We start from the raw sequence: 21,464 nt of genomic DNA on the forward strand, positions 1-21,464 counted from the left end.
ATGACAGGTGTGGTAGTCCTGATCCTGAAGCAATCTTCATGACACTGAAAAACAACCTGCTGCCTGCCCCTCACTCTTGAATAGATGGTACTAATAGGACTGAGGTGGTTCAACCAGTCATCTTTTGTGAGTTTATTCGGAATAGCTCTTTTCCCTTTGGTGCTCTGAGCTTGGATATCCTCAGATCACAAAGTATCACAATGTTTTTTTTTCTGCCTGGGTCTGGTTGTCATTAGTGGTGCTTGTCTCTGGTTGGTTCCTTTTTCCACTGCTGGTTCCCTTTCCCTTTCCACTGCAAGGACAATTGGTTAGTGCCTGATCCCACTGAGTGGCTTCAGCTGTGAAGGCCCTGTCTGTTCTCTGGGGGAGCCAGCTAGCTGCTTCTCCCGGTGCAAAAGACAGATTTTTCCTTTATCTTCCTAGCTGCTTGCATTGCAAACAGCTCCAGCTGGCTAGCTCGCCATCCTGGATGTTTTTTGTGGGTGTTGTGACAGAGGCTTTGCAATCACAAACACCTCTGAGTGCCATCTCCTGCATACAGCTCTCACCTGGTTCTTAGAAGAACACACTCCCACATCACTTCTCTTTTATCCAGTTGGTGGCAGTGACGCAATGCAGGCAGTAGGTCCTGAAAATCTGGGCAGCACTGAGAGGTGCTTTCTGGGGCAAGGTTGCAAGCAGAAGTGTCATTCCTAGTTGCCAGATCCTGCCAGCAGCAGTTGTTGGCTCTAACACTGTTTTTTGAGAGGACTGGCTGTGCTCCTTCCCCAGAGCATGGCAGCAGCTAAATCCATTCTGGAAGAAGGATGGGAAACTGTAGTGCATACCCATGTTGTTCTTCTCTTCCTAGGAAGAAACGGAAGAGGACAGTGACCTGTCGGACTATGGAGAGGAGGTGGATGGGAAGAAGGACTCTCTTGCTGAACCGTGTTTCATGCTGATTGGAGAGATTTTTGAACTGCGAGGAAGTAAGCTGTAAATCTGCCCAACTGCTAATGAAATCTCTTGGCTCTGTGGGGCACTTCTTAATTCAGATTTTTTTCTGTTTCAATAAATGGGAACACTCTTGCAATCTCTATGGCCAGTTTGGTTGGAAAGCTATTCTTCAGCAGTTCAATAACTTTGGAGATTTTGTTCAAAAGTGGAATTCTAATACAAAATGGCAATAAAAATGTAACTGGTGGGGGAGAGCATTTGCAATTCATACTTTCTAATTTTCCATTAAAAAAATTAGAAAAAAAGAGGAAAGGACAGTAGTATCATTTTTGTAAACAGGCTACTTGTTAGACAGTATGAACTCTGGGGAAGAAAGGATAGCTTTATTATAAAACACATCTCTGACAAAGAAATACAATTTTAATATCCATTTTAAGTGCATTATATGTCTATTTTAATTCTGCAATTCGTATGATGAAAGTTATATTAGGCTTGTGGTATCTTTTAAATACTGGATTCCCCTGTCCTTTCATAACTGAATAATGGTAATAAAGAAAATTATTTTTGTTTCTATTTGAATGTGCAACCATACATGATGCTCTATAAAATTATTTACAGGGTAACTATTACAAAATGTGGCACCTTCCAAAAATGGCAGATGTATCTTCCAAATATAGACTTTATTATGATGGTGAACATCATGAAAGAAAGATTAACCAGTAATTATTAGGAAGCACTCACATTTGTTTCCTTTATTTATAATGGAAAGCTGACTGCTTGGTTTGAGTGAAAATGTTTTCAGAATTTTAATAGTGCTGTTGAGTGTACTTCATACTAATAGGTATTAAAAGGGTGGGAATTTTCAGAACATCTGTTTTTTTTTGTAGTAGAAAAAGGATTTTGAGAAGTTGTCTCAATAAGCTTGAAATATTCTTACATATAAAAATTTAGAGTATAACCTAGAATGCATATTATATGTATGTTTATGCTATCTGCAAGACTTAAAAACCATACAGCAAACAATAGAAGGAAAGTAATCAAGAAAAATGAAACCTCTGTACAATTAATGGAATCTTAGAAAGGGTTATAACGATGTGGTCATTGTAGGGATGGGTTGTTTGGTTTTGGTTTGGTGGGAGAGGGGGAAGGTGGTGGATGTGATCATGGGTTCGATAAGATTATTAACTTCTTGGTCATTGGTTTTTGTCATTTTTTCATTGTTCTAGTGTTCAAGTGGGTCAGAAAAACATTAATTGCACTAGTACAAGTCACTTTTGGAAGAACTATCAACAAGTAAGTAGCTGTTGCTTTAAATGAACCTTAGTCATTGTTCTGTGAAAAAAAGACTGAGAGGAGAACCGTTAAAAAATAATCTGGACATTTTGATGGATATGATAATCTGCATTTGTTTCCCACTGCTCAATTTACAAATACATTTGTTAGAGAAAACACAGATGTGAATTATCTTTATTTTGCCAAGTGAGGCCTGCATGAGGCTATGAAGTCAGCATGCCTGTCTGTACACACCTTCATGGGGAAAGCTGTATCACTGGCCAGAAAAAATTTTATTCTACCAGCATAACAGGCCATTCTTCATCCAGTCAGTGACTAAATTAGCACACACCAGCATGGATTTTAAAGTTCTTGTGTATGTTACATAACAGTAAATTGGACTGGTCTCAGACAGTATCCACTCACTGAGTTTTGAATTGATTGGTTCATTTGTTCATACCCTGCTGATAACTGGAAGCCACCTGAAGTGGACAGAGAGGGAGAGAGTGTGTGAGCATAGCATGCATGCAAGGTTCCTATGTAACCTTTTACCTGTAGGTTGACTTTACATTTATTGATTTTAAGGGACTTGGCTGTGTAGTCCACTTCAGCAGTACTGATAGGTACTACCATAATACCTACTGATAGGTAGAGAGCCTGCTCTCTACCTTAGACTCTTGGTGCTGAAGGCTAAGTGAGTTGTGCAGCCACAGGAGGAGGCTGCTATCTCCATCTGTAACCCCCTCAGTAATGTGCTTTTGCTATCTGTGAAGGAACTTACTGTGCGTCTATCAAAACTTGGCCTATTTTTTTTATGCTAGCAGACACATCTCTGCAGGAAACTAGTCTGGAGTTTGCTGCAATTAGTTAACTGATTTTCATGTCTTTTCCCGGTGGAGCCTTTTATAGTGTCATCCTTGAAATGTTGTTTTGATGTACATTTCAATGTAGTACTTGTAATTTGTACTGTATGTTTGTGGAGTACAATGAAAAGTAGCCTTCTCCAGGTCTCAGTCAGGTATCTAGAGTGACCCAGATCTTAGAAGCACCCAGAGCTGAATAGGACCTGTGATGCCAGTGAAATCTGGTGTACTGGCATAATAACACGAAAAAGAACATCTCTTCCACTACTTTGAGGAGTAAAAAGAATAAATCTGCATAAAGCATGAAAGATTACCTCTGATGGGCTCCCTTGTACATTTCTTTACAGGCAAATTCGTGACACTGTACACTGGATGTTCAGTGAACCAATGCTTGTTTACTACATTGGTGTGTTTCGAGATGCTTTTTGGCCAAATGGAAAATTAGCTCCACCACCAAGAGCCAAGAGCGATGAGCAAAAGCAGGAGACAAAACAGAGAGCACAGCAAAAACTACTTGAAAACATTCCAGGTGAGATCACTTTCACTCTGTTTAATCAGAGATTTAAAAACTAGTAAGGAAACTAGTTAATAAAATTATTTTCCTGTAGAGCTCTAAATTATGTCTATTTGCATAAATAACAATGATTTTGACCTTAGTCTTTGCCTCTGCTGCCTGTCTGGTAAAAGGCATGGATTCAATATTATTGGTGGGTGCAAAATCAAAATTTCTGCATTTCTGTGTGCAATATTCACAAGGAACCTCAGCTGATTCTCTCTCTGCTGGCTCTCTGTAAATGTGGCTCTGCTGCTTGGAACTACTTGCCAAACAGGGAGAGTGGCACCACCCCAGTTACTTCTTCCTCTAGTGTTTCCAAGTTGGAGAGAGAGAGATCTGCTCATGCTGTTAGTGTTGCGTGTGGCTGGCTGTTTCTGCTAAGAGGTCTCAGGGCACTGATATTAGAGTAACCTGCAGCCTGGGAGGAAGATGATCCTGGATGGAGTGGGTATTTCAGTACTTCCCTTTGCCTACCCTTATCTCCCAAGCCTAAGCAGCTTCCACTTCAGCCAGAATGGTCAGACATTCTGAGATCCTCCATCCTGTCCCACTCACAGGAAGGAAGTCCAGTTACTCCAACTCTCCAGAGACCATGTAAACCCAAAGGCACCTCACTGAAAAGAACCAAAATTATTTACCTTTAGCACCTGGAAAATGCACTTAAACACAGCTTGAATGCTTTTTCTCTGCTCCATCTGAAGAGAATGAGCTATTTCATGGTTTCACTGAGCGATCTCATCTCATATACCCCCATTCATTAGGTAGTTTATTCAACTTCTACTGCCAAAAAGGAGTTGATATGCTTGCAAAATATTTGCCATTTGATGAGTAAACAACCCTCCATTTACTCCCCATTTTATATACTTACCTACTTACCTAAATAGCCTTCCATAGTTGGTTTATGTTTTTGTTTGATTTTTTTGTTTCTTTCTGAGTATATGTCAGGACATGGGTGTCAGGAGACATGTCAGGACAAAGCTGAACGCACTTTAAACGGTGCACTTAATCACTATTTATTCTCTTGTTTAATGATAAATGTAACCAATTGACTTAGAATTCTTGTTTTAACTGTCTACTTGTGGGAAGTATTCTCTTTGAAGACTGAGAGGCAATTGAAGGGCTCAATCTGTTTTAAATATTGTAGAAATTCTTTGGCTTTGTGGCTGTATTTAAGTGAATTGTTTAATGATATGTGAGTTGAGCTTGGTGAGGTGAATTACTGACAAGGCATTCTATATGTCAGGGAAAACACTTAAAACGTTGCCACTGAGCTGCACACACTGTTACCTAACTTGTGTAACTTGAGAATGTCTTTTCAAGATATGACCTACGTTACAAGCTGTGTTTTTAAAAAGTTGGGGAACAGGGACTGTGTATTTTGTAGCCAAGGACCAATAGGCAAGGGCAGTGCAGTAGCTTTGTTTTCTCTCCTTTATGGATCTTCATGGCTGAACTAGATGATCTTGAAGGTTTCATCCAACATGGATGATTGGGATTTTGGGTAGTAGAATGACAATTCTCTGATTCTGGCCGGAGGTTTTGCCTAGCATGAGTGAAACAATATCAACTGAAGTAATGTTTATTGCAGATACTCTGCAGAATCTTGTTGGACAACAAAATGCCCGTCATGGTGTAGTGAAAGTGTTCAATGCGTTGCAAGAGAGGAAAGCTAATAAGCATCTACTTTATGTGAGTAACCAGAAAAGTAGCATTTTAACTTCATAATCCTGTTAGTCACTGTGCTCTATTCACTCAGTATTAAAGCCTAGGGGGTGTGTCTTTGCAGAGATTTATTTATTATTAAGTCAGATGTTCTAGGTTTGATCACTTGACTAAGTTTGAATAACAAAAGACTGTTTAACGGCAGCATTGCTTTTAGACAAAAGAGATCCTCCACCACATCCAATGTGCTTGACTTCATAAGAGACAAACTAATTTCTTCATACAGCTTAGAAAAATAAACATACCTTGGAGAATCCTAGAGAAGGAGAGCTCCAGGACTGGTTCATAGTTAAGGCATGATGTCCCTCTAAAAGTTTCACTCATGAACTGTTGGGACTAGTTGGAATATGTAGCTGGATCTAAGTGCAATACCCTCACAGTCAGTCAATCTCTTCTGGCACATTCCAGAGAGAAGATGCATGCCCTGGTGCTTGCTTGTGATGCTACAGAGTTTTTGACAGAACAGCACCAGTTTATACTGGGTGGGAAATCCCCATGTGAAAGCAGCTGCCTTAACACTTGTCTCCTTTCAACCTTAAGACATTTCCCATGTTTTGTGTAGGGCCTATGCTAACTTTTGGATGAAAGGAAAGCAGTTGCATGAATGATGACTATAGTTGAACCTATGTGCTTCTGTTATTTGAAGTTATTGTTCTGTTATAAACATAACAGAAAGGAAGAAGAAATTTTCATTTGGTGAGCACCTGCATCAACTTAACTCTTTTCTGTTTTTCAGGTTTTGCTGGAACTGCTGCTAACTGAACTATGTCCTGAGCTGAGAGCTCATTTAGAGCAGCCTAATACCACTTAGGTTTGAATCTGCACAATTGGACCACTAGAGAAATGTCTATGTTCAAGAATAGACATGAAACTTATTTTCCTCTTTTCCATAGAGGGCTGAGGACTATGATTATTTTTAGCATTTTTCTTTCCTCTTGAGTTTTTTGTGAAGTAAACAGACTTGAAAAGATCTGATGCTGTCATAGGGTAGACAAAAAAATGCTGTATAGCTGCCAATTTTTATTTAAATTGTTCTATTTGACTACTCCTCTGTTTCAAATATAGATTGAAAAATACATGTTCATATATGCTGAAAGAAACCAGAAGATATTTTAAACATTTATGGAAAGAAATTTTGCTTATAGTGGTAAACTAATGAATGTTGTACAGTTCTAATCTCCTCACTGAGGATCTGAGCATTCCTTTTTTTTCTTGTGTATTGAAAAAGCCTTGTTGTGCAATACTACATGTAAAGCTATTGTGAAAATTTTATCAATTTTGGTTTTACCAAAGATTTCCTGTAGTTTGAAGCATTTGTAAGCAATAAATATCACAACCGGATTGCAGTACTTGATAATGAGGCTGTACTACCAACTGATCAATGAGTTTGACAGCACTAGTTTCATAAGAAATATCTACATTGCTTTGAAGTCTGTGTCAAAATTATGTATTATAAACTGGTATGTCTTAACAGAATGCCTGTGTTAAATGTTAGTTCAGAGATTAGTGCTTCTGAATTGCTTCTATGAATGATCAAGTCAACCTTTAATTAAACCATTCTGATAACTTCCCTGATATTATTCAGGGCTGTTTTATTCAAATACCCCAATTTCAAATAACCTTCAAATCTTTCCCATATTTTATACAAGGAAAGAAAACTGTCTTGAGTAGTTGTTTTTTTTTTTTTTTTTTTTTAAATTTATGTAAAAATATGTAAATATGGTGTTAATGCACATCTAAATAATTAAACATAATCAAAAATCCCTAGGTGACACTCATTACTGTCTTCTCGATTCAGTACAGTTGCGCTCTTAGAAATACTACTTGCAATTATGACTGCCTGTATTGTAAGGTACATACAGTCTGTATGCTGTATTTAAATTAACATTTTTAGTAACATCTAGCCTTCTGTTCCAACAGTTTCAGAAAAGATTTACGGTCATGGCACAGTCCTAAGAAGCAAGGCAAATTCTGCACTTACAAAGTTCCATAAGTAAACAGGCATTCAGAAATGTGCAAGCTTACCATCGAAATCAGTAAGTTTTCCTAGTGATTAATCAAAGTATGTTTTCATCCAAGATCCATTGTGCCATTGCTCAGGCATACATTCCCTTAGCCAAAAGGCTTCACACTATTTCTAATACAAACAGAGGCAGTGTGACTGCAATATGAAGAATGAAGAAAACAAGTCCCATGCTGAGGATGTATGTTGAATATTTCCATGCTAACTTTTGGAGATATTGCCCCCACAGTTCTGTAAGTAGTATTTTCTAGTTTTAGAAGCTGGTATGGTTTGAATTTTAAAGATTGGTGTTCTACCGGCCAGTTTCCAACTCTGAGTCTCTGCAATCCAAAAGGAAAATGTATAAGGACACTTAAGTAGATCTAGATGCTTTAGAAAGTATGTGGAAGAAAGTATAACCACCACTAACAAAGGTAAGCTTTAAAAATGGCCGTGGGCTGTATGTTGAAAAGAGACAAGTTTGGGTTCAAGCTTTTCAGAATATAAAAATTTAAACATTATATATGCAGAGGGAAACAACCATTTTTATTTGGTTTTGGTTTGATTTATGTGATGTGTAGCAGTATGACATGAAGAAAATACATCTGTCCCAGTGAAACATCCTTAATGCACCTTTAAGTTTTCAATACTATTTTAAAAAAATCTGTCTTGGCTTCATCCGACTTAGAGTGTGAGCTTTATGCTTTCTCTTTATTTTAAATGAAATGAATCAGCCAGTTATTTTAAATCATTTATAGAAAGCTGAAAAGCAAGCAGTAAGTGATGAACAGTCTATAATTGCTGGAGATTAATGGTGGTTTATTGTAGGAAATATATTTATATACCAGTCAAAGGAAACACTAAATTCTCCCATGATTAGCTGCCAGTTCAAGGTTAGAAGCAACAATAGGATCCAGATGGCATGCCTTTGAAAACAAAGAATATGAGAGTTCTAGTTTATAGCTACAATAATATTCCATGTTGTCAATATAATATTAATAAATCTTTAGTGTCAACAAAGCTATCTGAGACAATCAACTTGCTAAAATATCGAAGAGTTAACATATTTGGCTTTGAATCCCTGTTTCTAATGCAATGTAATAAAAAAATTAATAATTTAAATTAGCATACTTGACTACAGTGTTACTTTTGGGGTTGTTTTTTTTTTAAATCCTATTTGTTGGCATGGCGTGTGCAACACCACAGTCAGAAAAATAAATCTGCTTACAGACTGGATTAGTTTTATTCACTTCCATCATCTATTTCAGGACCCTTAGGGATGCCCACCTTCTCTTTCTCATCTCTTACAAAACTTGGTCTGAGAATGGTAGGCCAAAACCACAGCTGAGCAGTTAATTACAACAAGCAAATATGATTTGAAGTGCAATTATACAATTAACATGAAAATTTTCCAGGTACAAAAAGATACTGCACACACTTTAACTCTTTAAAAGTTACTGTTTCAGGGAGATTCCTTGTTTATTTTATGTTGCTTCTCTTTCGCTATTGATTTAGGGATGCATGATGCCAGTCTATAGGAATTACCCTTTTATACTGAGATGTTAGTAACATTCCTAGATTAGTCTCAGAGGTACAGCAAGTGAATAATCAGGGAAAGTTTTAGTCTTCTTTCAGCTGTGGCAGTTTTACTAGACTTTAGAAGACAATGGGAAGGGCAACACTTCCACAAAGCCATGCAGTTATTCAATCTTGATATTAATGGACCTCTTGGATGCCTTAAGATTTTATTAGGAATACTGCCTATAATACCTCAGCTTATATTCCTTTCCTGATCTCTTTCTCATGCTATCCTCTATAACATTTTTCACAGTAGGAGAACAGATTGTTTAAAATATCTGTATCCAGATCACCTGCTCTAAGCCTCTTCTATCTGTGGCTTCTTTGAGTAAGGAGCCACAAAAATTGTTTGATAATTTATCACTTACACACCTCTCCATTCATTTAGATTTCACCAAGGACATCAAAGTATTCAGAAACAAAGGGTGACTACATGCACAGGAACCACAGAGTCTCTCTGAAGCACAGATGCCAACTTGCTACACTCCCTTCAGCTGGTATAATCACTTTGCCTTGATCCCTTAGGCATCACTGATATTACTTAACAGATTCATCTTCTAGAGGTCATTATTAATATTCTTCCTCATGCTTAATTTTCCTCATTCTTACTCCAAATTTAGAACTTTGAAAAAATGGGACTTATTTTTTCCCCCGTGTATATTGAACAGAGAAAGCAGTAGATCCTCAGCATCACTGAAAATGTAAGTATAAAAATAAGCATGAGAACCAGTTATGGCCAATTTAAGTATGGTTAATAGAGGTTGTAATTGTTACAGATTCTAAAGTATTTGGAAAAGTTATGGTTTTTCGGTTGTGAGAGAATGAGAAAGCAAATTAATTTGGGACAAAATTATTCAAATTGTCTAGCTAATTTATCTTGCAAGTTACCAAGCTCTTTGCTGTGGTGATCACCATGTTTTTTTTTTTGTTGTTGATTGCATTGTTTGCTTAAGCAAGTGGGCAGATAGCATCCATTCAAGGCTATTTTCAGTAGTTTTCAGTATGCTTCTACCACTCTACATTTTCTTGAAGAGATTTTTTTTTTTAACATAATGTTGGATTCTTTAATGAAATAGTAAGTTTAGAGGTCTGATCCAAGGTATCACTCCATTTCATGAGATATAAACTAATCTCTAAGACTTTGTCAAGCTTACCTTAGAATAGTATTTCTCAGCAGCAGCCTTGTCCTTCTTTATACCTCGACCAAGCTGGAAGCATCTAGCCAAGTAGAAAGCAGCCATAGCAGCCCCCTTGGCTACATATGTTGGATGACAGTCGGACATCTCGGCCAGCTTATTGATGTCATCATTTTTTGTAGCCCTGTTGTGGAATTTAGAGCATTGTCTTAAATAATACTAGTTCAAGCAATAATTTAAGTTGACCATATATGACTTTGACAGTGCCTCCTTTCCATTTACATTATTATCCAAAATAAGCTGAAATTTACAGTATTTAGGATCTTACGAGGATTCTTCTATTTCATATTTGATTTCAAGTTAGTCTCATTTGAATATTGTGATATTAAACAGCAAACAAGTATACAACTTTTGAAGTCACTTTCACTGTAGTTATACTAGTTATAAAAGGCAATGTATTTTACACTAATCATTCCCATTAAATTATTTTATGGAAATTGTATGTGGAAGAAAGGCAAAGCTCTTATTTCATGGATTTGAGCAACCTCATGTAGCAGAATATGTCCCTGCCCACAGCAAAGGAGCTGGATCTATGTGAAGTTTAAAGGGCCGTCGTAAACCATTCCATTATTCTGTGATTGTAAAATTTCCAATTCTTACTAGGATATTAGCAAATCATAGTAATCTGAAAATCTTGAACGTATTTGGGAGCCTCTGGTTATAAAACTCAGTTAGGAAAACCTCTTACCATTGTCTCAGCTAAATTATTTCCTTTATTCTGCATGCTTGCTATCATCTTAGTTTCAGCATGTTGTTTTTAGTAAGAACCATGTTAAGAATCAGGGACAAAGTGGATGTTGTTTTAACTGGCAAGCTATAATTATCTGGTATTGTCACTGTATTAGAAAATGCTGTATCTAAGTGGGAATTGATTTGTTTCTGTTGTCTTAAAACAGATACCTGCAAGCCCCATGTCCTTTCCAGATACCAAACAGTAATTTTATGCTTCTTTACACATCATTATAGCTGTGTCAAAGTCATAGACTTGACAGAAAAAAGAAGGAAAAGTGCAAGTAATTTCAGTTTACAAGTGCTTCCTACAAATCAGCGTTTATGAAATATTGTTCTCAACTACTCCTCTGCAAGTCAGTGCTTGCTAGATTACTTGGGTGTGTTTCAAATTATGTTCTCCCACCTAATTTGATCCCATTAACCAATACAGCAACACAACTGTTCTTATGTAGCAAGAACATTCAAATAAAACAAAAGTAACGTTACCTCTCTTATTATTCCTGATATATAACTTTTTTGCCTTTCTTTCAAAAAGATATGCTACAGGATGCTGATGCAAAGAACAACACCCAGCCAAGTCAGACAAAAATTCTATTGCAGCACAGACTTCAACAACACACCACAGCAACTGGTAAGTAGAACTGTGTGGGATAACTAAATTATTTGAAATAAAAGTAGGTAATTTAGACTCCAAATATGAGGCAAGATTATACTGTACATAGTCACATAATGTTTCTGTGCTTGTAACAAATTATGTAGTTGGTATGAACACAGAAGGACAGATTTTAGCAGAGAAGGTATTGGTGCTGGATGCTGAACTGTTGAGATTTTTGCCTCAAGGCTAACTTCAATTCTGATTAAGTCGAACTGTTTGAAGCATGGTTGCAGTAGGTTTTGTTTCAGAAATGGCCATCTCTTACTGTAGTGGGATTGCATTGCTATTTTCTGCAATCACAGCTGCAGCTGGTGAAGTGCAGTGTTTACTTGTCTGGATAATCTACCCCGCAGCATTGACTGGAGGGGATTCATTCTGAGTGAGGCAGGCTAGACCAGACTAAACAGCTATCACTCTATTGAGAGTGCAAAAAAAAAAGAAAAGCAGCAGTTCAGAGAGAAACAATCCTTTTCAGCACAGAGTATAGCAAACAGCATCCATAGCTGAACTACTGAATTACCAGAGCTTCTGCTATGCAGTGGCATATACAGAGGGCAACTTCTGTAATATGGTGAGTTGTGACATGTTTATTTCTGTGCAACAGCAGCTTTATAAACCTACCCTAAAAAGCATGAATGTTATTGTATGCCACTTGTGCAAGTAGTCAATCTATCTGTATCTTATTTCCAGCAAATCAATAATTTGATTGACAGATTGAATTTTTAACATACACTGGTAACCTCTGGAGGTTTGTCTGTTTATCAGCCATAGAACATTGCTCCAACGGTGCTTATGTCCTACTTGACTAGTTCAAGATACAGCAACTTGACGCAGACTATTTTAAATACTGCAGCCTGTAACAGAAGCTGCTATTTCTGCAACACACAAACCACTCCAGAGTGTGTAGCTAGAGCAGTGAGTCCCACAGTGACTGCCTGTTGAGAGGCCAGTCAATGCTGCCTAATTGGGGCTCAGTTGACTACCTCTATGCAAGTAGATAACCATTAACATCACTTGGCGTGCATATGCCTGATTTGTGGTCCAGGATGCAGAATGCATCCTCATAAGCAGCAATTCATGGGAAGCTCAAGGGTGGTAACTCAGCACTGTGCACAGCAGCTGCTTCTAAGTCGCAGGTTGGTGCTGCTCAGAGTGCTGACTGCAGGATCCCACCCAGTATTAATGCCTGCATTTCCTATCAAGAACACAGGGACTGAACCAAGATGCACAGCAAAGAAATTATGGGGTGGGAGACAGTGAGACAGACACCATCTGTCAGCCTGAGGGGGACTCATGAGGGGTATATGGTTGTCCAGGAGCTAAGGTCTGAGATGTCAAGGTAGAGACACAACTTATCCAGAGCACAGATAATTTGCTACTCTTTCATGTGGGCATGAATGATACCACTGAATCAAGAGAGACTACAGAGCCCTGGGGGTACAAGCAGGTACTGGTGCCAAGTTACCTTTTCTTCAGTTACCTTTTACCAGTGGGAGGAAGGTGGCCACAAAGCCTGAACTGCCATAACTGTTTTGGCTTTTATGATGATGGGACATTCTTTGATGACTACAGCTTGTTAAGGAGGGATAGGATCCACTTGTCTGGAATAGGTAAAGGAATCTTTGGCAGCAAGCTGACCAACCTATTGAGGCAAGCTTTAAGCTGAAGGATTTGAGGGCACTTTGGACCCAAAGTGGTTGCTCTTGTGCCAGTGCAACCAACTGGGGAATAAGCCAGCCCAACCAGAGCAGCAACAAATGTTCTTTATCTGCCTCCCAGGATAGGAACCACAAGACCAACCACCTCAAGTGTATATGTACAATACACACAGACCGGGGACCATACAGGAGGAACTGGAGCTCTGCACCCAAGTCACACAATCATAGGAATCCTGAAGCATGGTGGAACAACTCATGTGACCAGAGGATCATGATGGATGGCTTTAGACTGTTTTGTAAAGACAGAAAAAGAGGAGGAGTCATGCTCTGAGTTAAGGAGAGCCTTGAATATATAGAAGTTAACTATGGCAATTTTGGAAGCCTTATTGAATGCCTCTAAGCCAGGATCAGAGGGATCATCTCAAGAGGGATCTTACTGTTACTGACCTCCGAACAAAATAAGACCAACGAGACAATTAAGTAAACTTTGGGTAACAGAATCTGGATCTTATGGGTGACTTGAACTACACAGGCATTAGATGCAAGAACAATACAGCAACTCCCAGGACATCCATGAAGTTTCTTAAAGGGAGTAGCAGAGTACTGCTGCCTTAAGCAGATGTCAATTGTGCCAGACAGGAATGAGGCACTGCTTGACTTGCTACTTGCAAACCAAGATAATCTGTTTTGTATAGCTCAGTGAGTGATAGCCTTGGGTGCAGTGATCACAATATTGAGGATCTGGGATCCTGCTGAGCACTCTGAGGGTTAGTATTAAGACAAAGGTTGTAGATTTCAGAACAGTAAACTTTAGCTCACAGCACACTTGTAAGGGTCTCCACAGGAAGCTTCCATGGAGAACAGAAGAGCTAGTGAGTGCTGGGAACTTTTCAAGAATGCTTTCCTGGAAGCACAGTGGGGTTTGTCCACCCCCTTTAAAGATAAGGAAAGTAGGTGGAGCAGGAGACCTCCTTGGCTTTACTGCAAGTTTCTGAGCCTGCTCAAAACCAAGAGAGAAGCACACCAAAGATGGGAAAGCAGGTGAAGGGAAGTGGTGGATTCAGGTTTTTGTACACTTTTAAGATTCAGTTGGACAGGGTGCTGGGCCATCATGTCTGATTATGCTTTTGTCAAGAAAGGTTGGACCAGATGATCCCTGAGATCCCTTCCAGCCTGGGGGTTCTTTGATACTGTTAAAGTAGGGGTTAAAGGTAATGGTGAAGGCAGGAGCCTAGAGGAGACAGAGAACAAGGAAGGCAGGGTTGCATGTGGGCATCTGCTTGGGATTTTAATCCAAGGCTGTTTTGCTTTATAGGATAAGAAGGAAAAGTTCAACTGTACTGAGCAATTGAGAACCTTATAGCATACATTTTGTCGTTGGCTATTCTGTTGTTAAAGATGAATTTTGCAGTTCATTATGTCAAACATGTCTTGTGTCCGAAAGACAAGGTCATTTTCTTATTAATTATTTAAATCTGTTTTACATGGTCTTGCATGAAGAACCATAATGAAAAAGGAAACATTACCTTCTGGCTTCTGCAGCAGCTTTTGAGTAAAATTTTCTAGTGTAATAATATTCCACAAGATGGCCTTGAGCATAGATGTTTCCAAGTTCTGCTGCTTTTCTCAAATGTTCCAAAGCAGCTTCACTGTTTTGAGGTGCACCTTGTCCATAGAGATACATAATGGCAAGGGCTCCTTGTGATTCCAGATTTCCATTTTCAGCTGCTTCTGAATGCCAGAAAAAGGCCTAAACAAGAAGCACAAAGGTGGAGCATATATTTACTTAGCTGCTTTTCTTGTACAATGTTTCCATAAAAGCTCTTACACCAACCATCCTGTAAGAAGTACTTTATACGTAAAAGAAAGTAGAATCCTTAGAAGGCTTTTAAACCTGCTTCATTTACTGTCAGAGCTGTTAATCAGTGTTACCTGCTGGATTTATGAAGGTTACCAAAGCTGACAAAACTTTAATCCATTCTCTCATTCTTTCTGATACTCTCACTAAAAAAATAAATCTTGGCTAGCAGTGTCAAGTGAGTCAAAATGAAGGATTCTGTCCATCTGTTCACACAGGCTTAAATGGATGATAATGCTTAACTACTCAAAATATAGCTTTCAGAGTTATATATACCATTGTACTATTCCTGTGAAATTAAAAATTAATTTTGGTTCATTTTTACTTCAAAAGATACAAGTGGGCTTTACCTTCTTTAGATCTTTTAGAAGTGGCATAGAATAAAGCATTCCTAAAGTACTCTGGGCCTTTACACTTGCTTCTGGATTTCCATTGTCTGCAGCAAAAAGCCACAACCTAAGAAAATGGGGACAACAAAGTTTAAGTAACACAGAAACTTACAATTTTTCAGGAAAATCACTGACTGCCCTTACCTTTCAGCCTTTTCAACTGAATGTTTAACGCCACATCCTTCATAATATGCCCTGCCAAGATTGTATGCAGCTGCAAACTTCAAGTGTGATGCTTCTGGGGAATCACAGTCGAGTATTTTATTCATGTATTCCACTCCCCTTTCCTAAAATTGAGCCATTAAGTTATTATGTTCAGACTGTGACAAGGATGAAATATATAACCTCACAATGCACTACTTCTGCAAGAAAGGTAATTTTTCTCCCTTGGAAGAAAGCCTAAGGCACAGTGGTAGGACAGTCTGGAAAACCGTGTCATACCAAAGCAGAACTGATCATTGGTTACCAGACAGCCCCTAAATTTTTGACCCCAGCATATTTTTAGTGTGAAACATTTTCTCATAAATATTGATCTAATATTTTATTACTTTTCTTCACTGATAGAGATTTTCTCACTAATATAATTGTGTTTACATAAATCAATGTCACATCCTAAACTTGCAGCATTTTCCATTTCAGAATTATGAGAGCTTTTTAATATTGCATAAGGTATCAGAAATTATAAAATAACCTTAACAAAAAGGCAAAGTGATAGAGTACACTTTTAAGTCCCTGCATTTAAAATACCTTAGACTCATAAAGGATAGAAAATGGAGGACATTGCATATGAGCAGCTGGACCTCAGAAGTACTTTAGAAATAATATTTATGCTGCTAGGACTTAACATGGACACCCTGTTTAAATACACTAGAAACAGTCCATTAGAAAAGGTTTTCCTTTTATTCAGCTTTCATATTGTAATACACAAGAAAGAAACTTCACTAAAATGTTTATTTGCAAGTAAACAAATGTGGTAACTAAACAGGCATATAGAAAAAAAGAATCACCTCTAAACCCCATCAGAAAATTTTCTGTTCTGCTGACAATACTCTAAGCACCAGACAGGAGTCTCATTTGTTAATATACCCTTTGGTTCTTTTTTTTTTTTTTTGGCCTTCTGTCTTAAGACCTACTCTTTTTTTCCTAATGCTTGTGTTCTTTCCCTATGACACTTTTTAAGACTGTCTTCACCAATAAATTAACTCTTTTTATTGTAGCCTTTGTCTTACTTTCTTTGTAATAGAATCCTTCCGTTTCAATTTTCTTCAAATTCTTGCAAATGTAATTTTTCATATGTCGAATTTAAAAATATCACTACCTCATTTATATAATTTAAAAATATTATTGTCAACCATTGGCAGAAGCACAATCATCTCTAGCATCTGTGCTAAAAGAATAGAAGGTGCCTTAAAGTCTTTGTGCCAGAGATCTTACACTTTGAAATATACTTGCTTGGTTTCCATTTGGATTCACTTTATTTTAATCTACATAAATAGCTCATGAAAAAGTAAAAAATTTAAAGCATTTTTTAAACATAGCTTTCATACAAAGTCCAACCAAGCCCTTGGAATTTAATATTAAAATACAAATTACTGCATTTCTCAGATTCACCTAGTTTATTATAGTCATTTTTGGGAACTTCCACAACCAGAACCCTCTCTCTGTAGTGATGCTCTGTAAACATCTGCATTTTATGAAACCAATTCTAAATGAAAAGGCTGTTAATTTTAAACTAAATAATCATGCCTAGAAAGAAGCTCTTAGTAATTATCAGCTAATATTAGAAGAAAAATAAAAAGTGGGAAGCTAAATTACTCACAGGGTCTTTTTTAGTACCAAGTCCATCATAATACATTACACCAAGTTGATACATTGCTTGAAAATATGAATCTTCGATTTTTTCAAACTGCTTTAATGCTTCTTCATACAACCCCTGGGAAAGACAAAACAAACAATAACTCTATGATATATATACCCTTATAATTTTTCAACCTGCAGTATTTCTCTCATGAACAAAGAAAAAAAAATTGTAACCATAGAACTGGCAGAAAACAAAGACAGAGTAAGTCAACAGACACAAGAAAGTTGGGTAACCTAAAGACATTCTGACAAACTTTCTCTCTGTCCCCTAAACTGCCATCTTTTTAGTTTGAGGAAATAAAGTCTAATTCAGAGTCCCTGCCCCATAACTTAGGTCAGCTGTTCTTACACCTTGAGGGTTTAACTGCCTGCTTTTACATCTCAACTAAGGGTTGGCTTCACAAAGACTAATAAACCAGATGTCTGAAGACTTTTATGGACCCAGCTGTCTGCCCCACATTTCTTATGGTGGTATCACCTGTGGCCTAAGAATGAATCTCAGAGAGTACTTGCTTCTGCATTAAGTCAAGGAAGAAACTATATCTAAAAATACAGTTAAACAACTGTAATATAACAGTTAATTGAGCCTGGTGTCCTTACTAAGATATTTTTAGTAATAAACACTAAGTAAAACCAATATTGAAAATATTGACAATAAGAACAATTAAAATGTTCTTCTCTGTCTTTTTCACTCAAATTTTTGTATGTTTTGATAAAATAATATCAGGCAGCAAAAGCTTAGAAGCAAGCAACAGTTCAATAGTCAGTCAAATGTCCTCACAATGACCAATCATCCCCTCTTAGTACTGTCCAAGCTATTGTCTAAACTTCTAATTCTCTTGGGAGTTTATTCATTGTGACTGTGGCCTTTGCATTTTTAAGAACTCTGGAAAAAAACCAAAAAACAAACAGTTTCTTTTTACAACTAGCTGTCCTGAATATCAGAAAAAGAAGTAGAGGAGGCACGTTTAATCTTACCTTTCCTGAGAATTTAGTCCTATGAGGAGACATATGGCTGTGATTAGGCAGTGTTTTTTTTCTACTATTTGAAAGTGCAGTACTATTGAGCATGTCCATTTTTATGAGCTATAGACATACACAAAAAGATCTGAAAATTAAAACCTGCTCAAAGAGTAAGTTTAGGGATGTACATCAGTATATATCACAGACATCCAAGCGAGCTTGTCAAGAAACAGACAGGTCTGCTCCATGGAGCTTAGTCTCAGGTAATTCATGAATGAAAACATGAAGGTCAGGGCCCAGAAAGCAGAAACCCTGAGTGAGTTGATTCTATTCCTGCTGCAAACTCTGTGACTGATTTACATTACACTGTAAACAATAGTGAATCCATGGATGTCACACTGGAAAATACCTGACTCAGTGTTTGTACTACATTCTTTTCCATCTTCCTGAACATCTTCCTAAATTCTAATTTTCACAAAAAGTTGGTTTAAGATCACCTGCCAGCCAGTCTTCTACTGTTCCCTGAGCATTTACTTTCAAACACTTGGATGACCAAGTTTAGCTGAAGTGGGCTGGGATGGAAATCTTGAAGTAATTGAAGTAACTTCAACAAGTTCCATTCTTAGGTAAGGAATGTGAAAAACGAGATTCACTTTCTTGTTAAAATTTAAAGGGTTTTAATAAATGACAGTAGGGTACATAAAAGCAAAAGGAATGACATTGGGTGCTTGGTGATCTGCCAGAGGCACACCTGCTATTGGCAGGAGACATCTTTAAATACATTTCGTATTGCATCAGCTTAATGCCTATTCATAGGCATTTATGCATATTAAACTTTTCTAGGAGCTGTTTAGCATGGCACCTTCTCCGGTGTAGCCCCTTGTTCTGTGGTTTCAGTAGATGACAGTTGTTGATAGGGAAGTGTCCGTTGCAGGGGCCCCTGGGCTGTCCATGCAGATAAGCCCATCAGAAGGTTGGGGGTCCCACCAGCCGGGCTCCTCTGCGCAGCCAAGGACGAACATTCCAAGAGCTCCGACCAGAGACTTTTCACCACACATCCCAAAGCCTCTGTTCCTTCCACCCTTCCGCTGACAGGGTCTGTGCTGGCCTGGCAGTTGATAGCCCTGGAGAGATGGCCTCCCCACCCCGAAGGTGCTAAGCATCTTAGTGAATGTATGCATTCTTTTCCCCAGCTCGAGCTGCTTCTTATCTTTAAGGACTATTGCCATCAGGGCCCCATTAAGGGATTTTTTTTGTGATTTTCTTTGCAGCTTTTGTATAGGTTTGCTATAATATAAAAAAAACCATAACTAAACTTCTTCTACAAATAAGACAATATTATATCATGATGCGCAACACATAGCATCTACCTTTAATCTCTGCGAGAACTAACACTACAATACGTGTTTAACACACACATAGCACTCATCTTAATATTTGTGAAAGCCAACACTATAATATGTGTTTATAACAAGAACAAAGATTGAAAGCTGTGTATTGGTCAGGATTTGGTACCACTGGTAACTGAAAACAGTTTTCAAATGCTAAACAAAATGCTAAACAGCATTATGTTTAGCCAGTCAGCTGCCCCAAAACCCAACCTGGCTTGGAAGTTAGCTATACGGATAGGCTGCCGCCTACTTATCTGGTCCTTAGGAGACCTGGGAGAGAACTGGAAGACATCACTAGATGCTTGGGGAAAGTGTAGGAAAAACTTATTTAGGGGAAACACCTGGTGATTTTAACGGGATAAAACCAGGCATAGAGCACCTCCTGTAGGTTTTTTTAAGGTGTCTTTTTTTCACTGAAAAGGTTTTGAATAGTATCTGTTTTATAATATTTACTTAGAAGAGGGAAAGCACAACCTGTTCATAGTATTTTTGCCCTTCCAGAAAAGCTTCTGGAGGATCTGTCTTCATCTCCAACTCTTTTGCTTTTGCAGGCGGTGTAATAAGGAAGTTCTTCTCAGACCCACTCTCGGATTCGTCCCCTAGGAGATGGAACAGCACCAGTAAGTACAGTGAAGGTCTGAAGCTGGCCGGGTGCCCTTTTTAACACATTCTTCAAAAGACTAAGACGAAAGACAGGGGTCTGTTATAAAATGGAAAAGTTGAGTGAAGACAGCCTGAAGGAAACGCTCAGCAAATACCGCCTGACCCCCGTTGCGGAAGAGCTTAAACCGCACGAACCAAAGCGCCCGGGGCTCGGGCGGGGTTGGGAGCGGTACCTGGCGCGGAAGGATCCGGTGGCAGCGGCTCGCTGCGCAGCGCCATCCAGCACCTCCGGCCGAGCTCTCCGGGCAGCCCCGCTCCCGAGGGCGGCTCGGGCTCAACCTGCTGCACCGTGCGGGGCCGGGCCCGGCTCGCCCGCGGACGGCACCAAGGGAGCGCGGCCGCGGCCCCCGCCGGTGCCGAGTCCTCCGCCACGCAGCAGTGCCCGGCGTGTGCCGGCACCCGGTGCCGCTTCATAGCCACGGCCTTGGGCGAGGCAGATGGAGGACGCCTGGGAAAGTAACGATGGCATTTTCCGTTCGAGCTTTGCTCCGCCTCCGACCGTTGTCCGGTGTCAAACGGTGACTCGGTGACAGGACAGGCTGCGGGCTGGGCACCCACCGCATCTTCCCTGCTACCTGCCGGTCCTGTCGGAAATTAAAAGCAGAAGCCCTAAATGCTCTGCAGAACGCGACTATAGGCAAAAGGAGCAGAAACTCTGAACACAATTCATTGAAAAAGGCACCAGGTCATGAAACTTCAGTCTAGCAGTGATTCACCACTTCCAGTGATCAGAAGCTGTTTGTTGTAATGTAGTTTGTTTTCCCCATACAGATATTACAAAACTTAAAAGGATAATTGAGGGAAAATGCTCTTCGAGGTTTCACCTGTAATGTAAAGTATTGCTTCCACTCCTGTTAATTGCTTCTGGCTGTCTCTTTTATAAATAAGGGAAAGACTACTAAAATGTGTGAGAGTGCTTTAAAAAAAAAAAACCTTTAGCTATGTTTCCAGCCTTTTTTTTTTTTTTTCTTCCAGAGGATTCCTTTCATTTTTGGCAGTGCAATTTGTTTCTATAGCGACAGGGACAGAGGCAACAGTCAAAACGAGAGAGTGATGCTTGCAAATTTATATGGTTAAAACTATGGGCTCAATGTGATATTTACCAGCAGTCCCAAATGACTTTTAAGTACCAAAAAACTCCTAAAATTCATCCTGATTCATTTTCTGTCG

General features: G+C 38.8%; 2 protein-coding genes across 6 annotated transcripts in view; one reads left to right on the plus strand and one right to left on the minus strand.

Annotated features, from left to right (window-relative positions):
* Positions 1-20,474, plus strand: part of SNX25 (sorting nexin 25) — a 94,597-nt gene extending 74,123 nt beyond the window's left edge. Inside the window, exons 15-24 of one of the 5 annotated variants that reach the window (XR_008965616.1) lie at positions 851-968; positions 2,163-2,229; positions 3,419-3,600; positions 5,216-5,316; positions 6,086-7,385; positions 7,500-7,605; positions 9,318-9,426; positions 9,550-9,630; positions 11,393-11,488; positions 20,183-20,251. Coding sequence is in view for 1 of the 5 variants with exons in the window: in XM_057370216.1 (XP_057226199.1) it covers positions 851-968; positions 2,163-2,229; positions 3,419-3,600; positions 5,216-5,316; positions 6,086-6,160 (543 nt within the window). In the remaining 4 variants the exon portion in view is untranslated. Of the gene's footprint in view, positions 1-850; positions 969-2,162; positions 2,230-3,418; positions 3,601-5,215; positions 5,317-6,085; positions 7,999-9,317; positions 9,427-9,549; positions 9,631-11,392; positions 11,489-13,291; positions 14,370-20,182 lie in introns of those variants that run through there. The other 4 variants (XR_008965614.1, XR_008965617.1, XR_008965615.1 and 1 more) reach the window with 4 other exon arrangements.
* On the minus strand, positions 8,204-20,742 carry LRP2BP (LRP2 binding protein). Its single transcript, XM_057370221.1, has 8 exons — positions 20,463-20,742; positions 20,106-20,204; positions 17,237-17,350; positions 15,562-15,704; positions 15,379-15,484; positions 14,697-14,920; positions 10,084-10,249; positions 8,204-8,277 (listed from the first exon to the last, which is right to left on the minus strand). Exons 1-8 carry the CDS (start codon positions 20,706-20,708, stop codon positions 8,212-8,214), a joined length of 1,164 nt encoding a protein of 387 aa, XP_057226204.1. The 5' UTR covers positions 20,709-20,742; the 3' UTR covers positions 8,204-8,211.
* Between the last annotated feature and the right edge of the window lie 722 nt (positions 20,743-21,464).

The sequence above is a fragment of the Malurus melanocephalus genome, unplaced genomic scaffold, assembly GCF_030028575.1.
Source record: "Malurus melanocephalus ecotype Western Australia unplaced genomic scaffold, MMel_1.1 scaffold_121, whole genome shotgun sequence".
NCBI classification, from domain to species: domain Eukaryota; kingdom Metazoa; phylum Chordata; class Aves; order Passeriformes; family Maluridae; genus Malurus; species Malurus melanocephalus.